The 11,407-nt window shown below is 62.5% G+C and overlaps 1 protein-coding gene across 1 annotated transcript; it reads right to left on the bottom strand.

Moving 5' to 3' along the window:
* Window positions 1-989: 989 nt before the first annotated feature.
* Window positions 990-9,474, bottom strand: PDCD1 (programmed cell death 1). The gene is made up of 5 exons (XM_081262027.1): window positions 9,373-9,474; window positions 3,498-3,857; window positions 3,006-3,182; window positions 2,321-2,355; window positions 990-1,828 (listed from the first exon to the last, which is right to left on the bottom strand). Exons 1-5 carry the CDS (start codon window positions 9,446-9,448, stop codon window positions 1,607-1,609), a joined length of 870 nt encoding a protein of 289 aa, XP_081118153.1. The 5' UTR covers window positions 9,449-9,474; the 3' UTR covers window positions 990-1,606.
* Window positions 9,475-11,407: the final 1,933 nt, after the last annotated feature.

Consider the following 11,407-nt stretch of genomic DNA (forward strand, 5'->3'; position numbering starts at 1 on the left):
GCCGTTTCTGAAGCTAATCTCCCATCCCAGAGCCCTGGCACTTGCTGGACACTCCGTCTTGCCACAGACCTCCTTGCCTGTCCTGGACGTGGTCCCAATGGGCCTCAAGCAGATGGACCCAGGGCAGTGGGCTCAGGAGGAGCTTCAAGGGCTGAGTGGTGGGCAGGAGCAGCACCTGAGGAGCTGGGCCAGGTCCACTGCCCCCTGCCAGGAGTGGGTGGGGAGGGGCATCTGCCAGGTCCTTGGTCATTAGCCAGGACCCCAGTGTGGAGCAGGAATTGCCTTCCCTGGGCTGGTTCTCTCCACTCTTGTGGTACCCGGCCCCTCTCTCATGGCCTGGTGTGGTCCACCTATTCTGCTGCAACCAACCCTGGGGACAGGCCCAGGAAGGGGTCATGGGGCCTGAGAAGGACTGACAGGCCCAGGGACACTTCTGCCCACTGGGGACCCTGGGAAGGGCCTGAGGTGTGGGTTCCCACTGCCATTGGAGGTCTTCACAGCAGAGATGAGGGTCAGGAAGGCCGCTGTGCGAGTCAGGCCTTGGAGGGCCAGCACCTGCCTCCACCTCAAGCCTCAGCCCAGCCCCCCGACCTGTCCTCCTTCCCGCAGTTCCGTGAGCAGGATGGGATGCCCCAGGCTTCTGTCATTATTTAATGAGAACACCAGAGAACCCCGGCCCTGACTGCAGAGGTACCCCTGGTCAGTCCAGGCCCTAGCTGCCCTGTCCTGGATGGCATAAGAGTAGGGGCACCCAGCACAGGGAATACTTGACCACCTGGCCCGCCCTTGGTGGGAGCCCGGCCAAGATCTGCTGAAAATAAACACTGTGACTGAGAGCCACGGAGAACGGGACGTCCTGGAGAGGACAAGTGGGGACCAAGGGTGCCCGTGCCACTGCCCCACTCCTCCTGCCTAGGATGGCCCTGGCTGGGAGGGGCCCTGGCTGGTCGGGCTGACAAGGGACCTAGTCCTCCTGGGGCAGGTGGCCTCTCCCTCACTGCCTTAGCCGGCTGGAGGACAGTCCGAGGTGCTGCCTGGACCTGTATGAGGTGGGAGGGGCTCCTGCAGAGGGTCCGACGGGTGGGAGCCCTGTGCCCCCACCCTGCTGGCTGTAGGAGCTCTCTTCTGGCTTGGCTGAGACTCCTTGGCATGTGGCCCCTGGGCCCATCTGTGGACTGCCCCTCCGTGGCAGCCTTAGGGCTGTGTCCACTGTGTGCCTGGACATCCTTGCTGTCAGGTGCCTCCCAGAGCCTGCCCCTCAGCATTCTGCAACCAGGCCCCAGCTTTAGGCTCCCAGGGAGGCTGTGGGGGCCACGGCGACTGGAACAGCAGGATTCGGAAGAGCTGGGCCCAGGCCAGCTGTCTCACAAGGCCTGCAGCCATGGCCATGTCCAGCACTCCACATCAGGAGACGGTGGGTCTGCCACGGCCAGCTCATGGAGAGCATGGAGATGAGCATCCCTGGGTCCTGGGCAAGGCTGGCCCGGGGTGCATGATGGTCACCACCCAGGTGGCTTGGCCCCTGAGAGGCCCCTGCTGCTCTGCCTCTTCCTCCGGGAGGAGCTGGCCCTGGGTTCTTGGCAGGAGGTTTGCAGGATGCCAGTGGTCACAGGGGCCAAGAGCAGTGTGCATCCTCATGCCTCAAAGGCTGGGGACCCTGGGGGCTGTCTGCCGAGCCCCTGCGGCCTGGGGACGAAGGGAAGACAATGGTGGCATATTCGGTGTGTATGCAGGAGGCAGGGGGCTCAGGGGTGGGGGTTTTCTCTCGCCACTGGAAGTCCAGCTCCCCGTAGTCCAGGGTGGAGACCGGCACTTCTGAGGCCTCCTCCTTAATAGAGAGAGGGAGGGAGGGAGAAGTTGGCAACCTAGGACCCACCACCCCACAACCCAGACCCCGAAAGAGAGAACCTTCACCCCATCACCCAGACCCCAAGAGAGAGAGCCTGCACCCCACAATCCAGACCTAGGCCTCAAGGCCATCCCCCATCGTCCCTGCGTGACCTGCAGGCAGCCTCTCTTCTATGGCTGTTTCCCCTTGTCAACTGTCCTGGGCACTCCTGAGACCCAGGATTCCAAACTGTGGTTTCTAGCTCTCTTCTGTCCAGAACAGGGTAAGCCATGCCTCACCCACACCACAGCTCACAGGCATGCACACCTGTGGGCTGCGCACCCTGGGCAGCAACAGGCAGGCTGAGCACGAGGGTGGGGCTCTGGGCACCTGGGAGAAATGGTCCTGTCGGCCCACAGACACCAGCCCCTCTGCCTGGCCAAGCCCTGAGGCAGAGAGTGTTGACCACTCGGGTCGGGGACGCAGACTCACCAAGGGCTGCTCTTTACTTCTGGTTCCTCCAGCCTCTGCAGGGAGACACATTCTAAATCAAGGGGCAGACGCAGACTGTCCTTCCAGGAGAGGGCCTTACTCGGGGTCCCTCCCTGGGGCTTCCTCGCCCGTCCTGGGGTTTTTCAGACCCTGTGGGGGTGTCCAGGGAAGGGTGCCATGGCTTCCTCCCTGGGCAGTGGCTAGGAGCCCCCTCCTGGCGTGTGCCTGCTGCAGGGACGGGCCGGCCTCTGCCTCCCACTGGTGCACTGTGACAGAGACGCTGCAGCGGCCCTCCAGGAGGCAGAGACGCTGTGTCTGGCCCTGGCTGCCCAGAGGGGCACACAGCACGCCCTGAAGCACGAGGAGGAGGGAGCTGGGCATCAGAGCCTGGCCACTCTGAAGGGGACGTGGGGCTGTGCTCAGGCTGCAGAGCAGCATCGCGTCACAGGACAACTGGAGGTGGCTGACGGAAGGGCTGGGACCGCAGCATCGACTCCCTCCCTCCCTCCAGCCCGGGAGCGGCCTGTCATCATCAGTGACGCAGCAGGGATGGGCTGTGTGCACTGTGGTGACCACAGGCCCCCACTGTGGTCAGGGTGGAGTGTGGGCAGAGAGGAGCGGGAGGCCTGGCAGAAGCTGGGGCCCTGCTTCTGCAGGACAGTGGCAGGGCTGTGACGGGCCTTACCTGGCAAGGCTGTGGAACAGGTGGTGGCCAGGACCCAGGCCAGCAGCAGCAGCACTGGGACGCCCACCAGGACGCTCGTGACGCCAACCACCAGGCCTGGAAGCTGGCCTGCTGGCCTGGGCGAGGGGCGGGGATGTGCTGGGAGGGGCTCCAGTGTCGGGGACTCTCGGACCCTGTCTGGAGGGCCAGAGGGTCAGGGGTCAAGGTCAATCATATTGTGTCCCCCAGGCCTTCAGGGGACCACTGCCCTCTTCAAAGTCTGAGGAATGTCTCCTCAGATCCGTGGAGACAGGCCATGGTCCTGGCCTGACCTTGGGAGGGCTTCCAAGCACAGCCCACTCTGGGGGCACCTGCCACCCCTCAGAGGCACACGGGGCTGGGGGCTTCCAGAGGGCCCTTGGGGTGTCAGGTCCCGCAGAGCCCTTGACTGAGCCGGGGGGGGGGGTCCCTGGACAGGAGGTGCTGCCCACCCTGGCCGTGCCTGGTCTTCACCTGTCACCCTGAGCTCTGCAGCTGTTGTCTCCTGGATCTGCACCTTGGAGGACAGGGAGATGGCCCCGCAGAGGTAGAGACCACTGTCATTGTGCTGTGCAGAGATGACGCTCATGTGGAAGTCAAGCCTGCTGGGCAGCTGAGTGACTCGGAAGCGGGGGTCCCTGCCCGGCTCACTGAGGCCGCTGCGGAAAGAGGCCAGCTTGATGTTCTGCTTGCTGGGGCTCAAGCGGTACCAGTTCAGCACCAGGTGCTCCGACCAGTTGGAGAAGCTGCAGGTGAAGGTGGCGTTCGCTCCTTCCTGCACAGTCAGCTGAGTTGGGGAGCAGCTGAAGAGGCTTGAGGGCCTGTTGGAGGACTCTGAGATGGACGGAAACAAGCAGCATGAGGAAAGAGCCTGGGGCAGCCCACGTGACCCTGCCCTGACGCGTCCTGGGACTGGAGTGGCTCTCACAGGCTTCCCTGGCTCGAGTCCCCCGGCAGTGCCCTTGCCCACCTTCCTCCAGCCTCTCCTGGAGCCCTGGGGACCCGATGCTCACCTCTACACAGGACTTTCCTTTGACTTTCTTCCGAGACCTGAGACTAGGGCTTGGGTCCAATATTGTGGCTCTGAACCAGGTTCCCCTAGAGACCCTGGCCCTCCTTCCCTGGACTCCAGGTGGCCAGTCCCCCAGAGAGGGCTGAGCTGGGGCTTTCATGGGCACTGGGACTCAGGTGGCCTGGCCTGGTCCTGGACAGGGTCACAGAGATGCTGAGCTGATGGGGAGGGACCTCTCATGGAGGCCCCAGCCCTGGAGGAATGGGGCTCCTTGGCAGGTCTGTGCCCTGGGCAGTGGGCAGTGTGGGGGCCCACATGTCTCAGCAAGACCCTGGGACTGGAGACCCCAGCAAGGGGCCCCCAGAGACCAGTTGGGCCATTGTGCTTAGATGAATGGAAGGGGGGGCCTCAGGGCTGGGCTCCCCACGCTCACGGGCATGTCTCTGCCAGGGCCCTGTGGGGACACTCCACACAGCACACCCGGGGAAGACCCTCTGAGAGGTGGGCACGCTCTAGGAGGTGTGCCCGTGGCCTCCCATCCACAGTGGGAAGGTGAGGCACAGGCCCTCTCCAGAGACCTGCTGGGTAGGGCGCCTCCGCCCCACCCCAGGGGCAGGCTGGCTGCACCCCTGCTCCCCTTGCTGCCCACTAGACATGGATGGTGAGGGCCCCAGAGGTCCAATAAGGTGCCAGCTGAACATGAGGTGGGCATGACTCAAGAATTGAGCTAGGGAGCCTCCAAGGGCCTGTGTCGAGGCTGCAGCCCAGGAGGCCCTGGGCCTGGTGGGCTGTGGTCCAGGTCTATGGCTCTGTGAGGCCAGGAGGACCAGAGGAATGAGGAGGTCAAGGGGACTGGAAATGCCAGGCCAGAGCTGGGATGGCCTGTCCAGGCAGGGCTTCCTTCTCAACAGGGTGACGCCACAGCCATGGTGAGCCCTTTTCTCTGTGACCCTGTGTCCAAGTCACACAGAGCAGCTGGGCACGTAGGCGCTGGGTGGTATTAACACGCACCTTCTTCATACTTTGGATCAAGAAACAGATGAAACTTCAAAGAAAACCTTAAATAAACATTGTACAGTTTGACTTAAGAGTCTGTAAATTCTACCTCCTGGGACACCAGATCTGGGCGTGCTGGTGCTGCTGCCAGGGCTCCATGTCACGCTGCCCCAGGTCAGGGGCCCTCTTCATTCCACCCAGTGTGGCCACATCTGTGGCCTTCTTCCGGGTCTAGAAACGTGGGGTACCCTACCCGGCTCCCAGAATCCATGGCCACACCCAGGACCAACCACCAAAGCTTCCAAACAGATTCTCATGCCATCTTGCAGAAAAGCCCTGGGCCAGGCCAGGGGACCTCATCCTCGGGAGCCTGTCCTGTCCTGTGCAGCTCCACCAGGCGCCTGTGGGTACACCCTTGCTCTCAAGGCTGGCTCTGGTCTGCCCAGGTGAGACCCAGTAGGATGGTGCTGGTGGACTCCAGGACCATTCCTCACCTTCCCTCACCTGCTGCTGTGCCTGAATGTATGACAATTGAGACACTGGCCTGTCTGCTGTCCTGCCTCTCACAGGGGACTGTGATTACCTGGGCCTCTCCTGGGGTCTCGGCCCTGGCCCAGTCTGGGTGACCTGCCTGGTTCTGTCCAGATCTTGCCAGGGTGGTCGCTGCCAACTCTTGACCACTCCAGCACATGCCTACCACACTGGGATGCCGGTCCCCATCTTGCCGAGAGGTGCCAGCAGGGCAGGGAGGGCCCTCTCACAGACATCACCCTCAGCTGTGGGCCAGGCCCGGGAGGCAGTGCCCCTGGGGAAGGGCTGCCCTGGTGTCCTGCTTGACCAGGGGACTGCTGAAGCATGCTGTGGTGTGATGGTCAGGGGCTCGAGATGGCTGGGCCAGGGCACAGGAGCACAGAGGGGACTCCTGCCAGGCGTTTGGTCAACCAAATGGAGGAAGGGCCCAAGAGAGCCCCTGGAACGGCGGGCACAGGCTGGGCCTTCTGGGACATCATGGAATTCATCTGGTCACAGGGACAGGCCCTGGTGAAGGAAGTGGGGGAGGGGCTGAAGCCCTGGGCAGCCCTCCGGGTGTCCCTCATGCTGGGCTGTCTTGCCTGGGGATGGGCAGAGGGAATGCTACACGTCCTCCTGGGGCCCACGCACAGACATATCTGGGTAGAAGCACAAGGCGTGTTTAAAAAATGTCTGAGTGACCAGCTGTGGGGCTGAGGTCCAGGTCCTGTGCCCCAGGACTTCCAGCTTTTCTACACTGTCTTCCCAAATGCCCTTACCTGTGTAATCCAGGATCTCAATGTCGCCTCTCTGCAAAGACTGCCGTCGAAGCTGCCCTTCACTCTGCAACCTCGTGGCATAGAGGGGCCTCTGGCCTTTCTCTGAATCACTCCCCCCACTCACTCATGGACCTCCAGCTAGGCCCTGGGGACCCAAGGTTCGCTGGGAATGTCCTCCGGGGACCCACGGAGAAAACCACCTGGTTCAGCCCCTCTGCCCACCTGCCTGGGCAAGGGGTTTAGGACGGGGAGGGGGTGGTCGAGCACCCCGGGGATGCCCAGCAGGGACGGTGTCCCTCAGCTGGTCCAGCCCCGCCCCACCTACCCAGGGCTTCCACCTCAGGACCATGGAGGGTTCAATATTTGTCCCAGAATTCAGGTGTCAGAACCCCGTCCCCACAGTCACATACTAGAGGCATCTGGAGGGGACTGACAGGGCTGTGGGGCTTGGAGGCCCCACCCAGGAGGCCAAAACCTCACTCCTTACTCAGGCAGGACTCATGTGGGTGCTGAGAGCACTGTCAAGTGAGTCAAGGGTCCCCAGCACCCCCACAGGCTCTTATCCACCAGGGGGGAAGAAGTGCCCTCACCCTGTGCCCAGGGTGGGGTCCCTCAAGGCAGCCGCCATGCTCCTGGGCAGCATGTAGCCTCTCGGGCAGATCTCAGCAGCCACAGCGACCCACACCGGGCTCTCTGGTACAATGCTTGCCCGTACCTGGACTCCGAGAACACAAGAGCCAACCGCCAGAGAAATGCAGCTGGAGAACCCAGGGATGGGACACTGGCGGAGCCCTTATGCTGGCCCATTCAGGGGAAAGCAGCGCAGCCACATGGGCCCTGGGGAAAGGAGCATGAGTCAGGGTGCTCCTGGGCTGCTTCTGGTGAGGGTGCTGGGTGGAGGGGTCCCCAGAGGACCTGGCTGGGTACCTGGAGTGAGGCACCCCGGAGGTTCAAAGCCTGGCAGGAACCTGAGTGGCAGGGAGCTGTGGGTGGTCTGTCCCTAAACTCACGCCTGGGGTCCTGTGCTCCGGTTACCACAGAAGGCAACCTTACTAAGAATAGGGTGGCTGACCCACTGGGTCAAGAGGAGGTCATTTTGGAGTAGGACAGGCCCTCAACCCGTAGCATTGGGGAGCTTGCAGAACAGAAAACATGGACAGACTCACACAGAATGAATGCAGAGCTCAGGAGATGCTTCCGGAGCCCGAGATGCCAGAGGCGGCTGGCCAGTCCACAGGCCAGAGGGAGGTCCCCTGGAACCGCCAGAGGGTGCCTTCCTGTCTTACAAGCCCCAGCAGCCTGGCCAACCAACACAAAGTAGCACTGCGGTCAGCAGGCCAGGGGCTGGGGTCGCTACTGTGCTTCAACTTTTCCCTATGGTATTTTCCAAAATCATAGGTAGGAAAAAATCAACAAATCTGACTTTCAAACATGTCACTGGCTGTGTGGTACCTGGATGGCAGAGCACGGGCCCAGCGTGGATGAAGGCCTGGGTTCCATCACCAGCCCCACCAAAACCACACAAAATCCCCTAACCCAAACATGTGCTCTGGGTTGGGCTGGGCACTTTTCACAGATGGTCTGGTGAGTCTCATGGCTGACAGGCCAGCACTAAGTCCTCGAGCTGAAGGGGCGAGGAGCAGAGAGGCTCTGGCCTGCCACCATCACAAGGTCACCACTAAGCAGGAGCCGTCACCTAAGTTTCCCACTTCAGGGCTAAGTCCCAGCTGCTCTTACTCCCCAGGAGTCTGGGGTACCACGAACATGAGTCAGACCCCTGCAGAAGGTGCAGGACCACCCATGAGAATGACCAGGATGAACGAGGTGAGTCTGTTGGGGACCACGGAAGTCTAAGGCCTCCAGGGGCCCTCAGGTCTGGCAAAGGGTGAGCAGGACACGGCCTTGATGAAGTTTACTGTGCTGAGGGTTACTGGTGGGGAAACTGAGGCACAGCACCTTGGAGAATCTTGCCCAGGCACAAGCCAGTGTCTGGAGGCAGAGATGGCCTCCCCTTTCTCAGTGTGGGGTGCAGGCCAGCTCTGGCCCAGACCTGTTGTGGGGGGGGCCACGGGCTGACTCACAGCCACCTTTTACCCCTCAGTTCTCCTTCCTCAGACCCACGGCCAGACCCCCTTCTAGCCACAGGCCCTTGGCCACCATCTCCAGGCCTGCTTCCTCCATGGAAGCCTGAGAGCAACCCATGGGTCTTCTCAGAGAGGCCAGCTGAGTGTGGAGGCAGGCCCTTGCTGAGGACCCAGCCACAGCCAGGCCTGAGAGAGGGGCCTTTGGGCATGAGGAATGTCAGGGTGGCCCAGGACCTGTCCCTTGTCTGGGTCCTGCAAGGTCAGAGGTTAATCTTGGTCCTGGAGCTGGGAGCCCCCTTCTCCAGATGCCGGCCTGGGCCTGGGTCTTCAAAGGGATGGAGAGGTGTGGCACAGAAGAGTCAAGGGCACGGGCAGCCCAGGGAGGGTCTTCCTCCACTGTGGGCAGGAAGACCAAGGGCTCCCCAGTATGGGGCTCAGTGCCAGGGATGCTGGACCCCAGGACTCCAGCCTCCCCAGAGCTCCTGGTGGTCACTAGAGCCCCTCCTGGCAAGTGTCCTTGAGGAGTGAGGCTACCTCCTGGGCCCATGAGGGGCTGGAGGACAGATGGCCAGGATACCAGGACAGTTATGCTCTTGATGTATCAGAGAAACATCAGCACCCCATCTGGGCTCTGTCCCAGTGGGGCTGCCCCATCCACACCCAGGCCTGGCAGAATCAACACACAGGGCCCTGGTGGCCAAGGCCTGGGGCTCTGGCCAGACTGACCATGTTCTACAGAGAAGGTGCTGGCTGGCATCCCACACCCAAGACCAGCTTACGTGGCACAAGAGTTGTGCCTGCCACAGAGCAAGGAGGGCAGAATTGGAGGCCAGAGTAGGAGCCTCACCTGCCAAACACAGCCCCCTCCACCTGCCCCACCAAAGCACCCCTTCCCACCACAGCAGCGGAGGGTGCCAGTCCCTCTGAACCAGCCCCAGCCCTGATCCCATGTCTGGGGGCCCCATTACCTAGGAGCCATCCTGGCCTCCAGCTCAGCTGCAGCACCGCCCAGGCCAGCCACCAGGTCACCCACCGGACCCGCATGCCCAGAGAGCCTGCCGTGGCCAACTGCCGAAGCCTCCATAGTGGCTCAGTCAGAGATGGCAGGAAAGGAAACCAACCTGGGTCAGTGGGAGGGAGGGGACCTGCCCTCGGCCCCCGCCCCCTCTTCCTCCACTTCCACGTGGGCGGGGAGAGCCTGGGGCGCGGAGAGAGCAGGAGTGGGGGAGGAGGGCCGGCGGGGGAGGGAAAGAAGTGGGGGAGGGGACCTAGGGGAGGGGAGGACAGATGGGGTGGGGTAGGGAGACGACCGACTGGAGGGGAGGGGGCGCGGAGAGGAGCGGGCTGGGCCCGCCGGGGAGGGGGAGGGGGAGGGGGAGGGGGAGGGGGCGGGGGCGGGGGGTCCTGGTGTGCGGGGCCGTCCGGCGGGTCCTCTGGGAAGTGGTTTGCTGGTTTCATCGCGCTCTGCTCCGAGCAGTGGAAAACAGGAAAAAAAACCACACACAAAACTGCTGATATTAGCGATGACTCGTGGGTCTCATCAGCCCGAAATAACCCGCCGCTGGAAACCGCCTGGCAGCGCGCCCCGGGCGCTCGAAGGAAGCGCGGCGAGCGGGCGGTGGAAAGAGCGCGTCAGGGAGCCGAGGCGCCGGGCGGGAGGGTCCCGGCCACCTGCGGGGCGCGCGGCGGGGCGGGGGCGGGGGCGGGGGCGGGCCGGGCGCCCGACGGAAACCTCCCAGTCTCGGTTCCACCGTCTGTTCCGTGTTCAGTCTCGGTCCTGACGGCAGCGTGGGAGGCTTCCAGTGGACCCTGAGGCCCCCGCCTCTGCAGGACAGAGCTGACCCGACTGCTGGGTCCACCTGGACAGCGGGCGGGGATGCTCTGGCATGGGAGATGTCGCCCCTCCTGGGGGTCTCCTCACCACCCCAGGCGCTGCCCTTGATTCTGTCTGCAAGTGCTTGGGCACCTCTCCACCGGGAGACGACCCTACCCTCTCCCCTTTCTTTCCTTCACCTCTCTTTCCCATCCTCTTCCTTTTCTCCTCTTCCTCTCAGCTACTTGACCCTGCATTTGTCCTGCTCCTCAGGAGGGGTAGGGGCCATAGCCTGACAGGGGGTCCTGCTTGGTCCCCCATGCCACCATTTCCTGGAGCCCCCAGTGGACCTAGAGATGATGCCTGGGGATGCTGGGGTCCTGGAGCCTGAGGGCTCAGGGCCTGGAGGCAGGCAGAGCAGGTATAAGGGGCTGGCAGACCTGGACCCAGAGCATCCCAGACCACACCCACAGCCTCCGATCAAAACCCTGCCCCCAAACACAGTCCTCAATATCCACTACCCCACAATATGTCCCTCCTCCATCACACTGTCCCCTGAGCACGGGGAGCCAGCAGCCTTGCCCCCCTGTGCTGATCTCTTCCCACTCTTCCTGGGAGGGATAACCCAGCCATCTTCTTCTGGCCACACTTCCCTGTTCTATCCTGTTTTTGAAACATTTCACAGGCCTTGGCTGGGTGTTGGGTGGAGACACAGTCTGAGGCAGTTGAAGGGGTCTTTAGAGCAAGTTTTGTGTTTTGGTCGAGGACAATTGAGGCAGCTGTAGGAAATGGTACATGGGAATTACGGGTGAGTTCTGACTCTGAGAAGCTGAGATGCAGTGCAGGTGCAGGGAGCTGACTGGTGAGCCGCCCTGTCTCAGCTGGGCTGAGGGAAGCCAAAGACTGCCCTCACAAAACCCCACACCCTCCTCTTGGCCCCCTGTCCCTGGGGGTCCTCCAGCCACATGTCTCAGTTCTCTGGTGTGGTGTGTACCCATGATTTCCCAGTTTGCAGCCATTTCCCCACGGGACAGGGGGAATTCCTGTGATTGGAGTCAGGCTGTGGGAAATGCTGGCTGGGGTCTGGTTGGGCCCATTTTCACTTCTGCAATGTGATTGCCTGGTGTCGGGGGAGCGTCTGGGTGGTGTTTCTGTTTGGTCAGTTGGGTGATGAGTTCCCTGCTGGACCA

Source organism: Spermophilus citellus (assembly GCF_964194105.1).
Source record: "Spermophilus citellus genome assembly, chromosome: 11".
Lineage (NCBI taxonomy): Eukaryota > Metazoa > Chordata > Mammalia > Rodentia > Sciuridae > Spermophilus > Spermophilus citellus.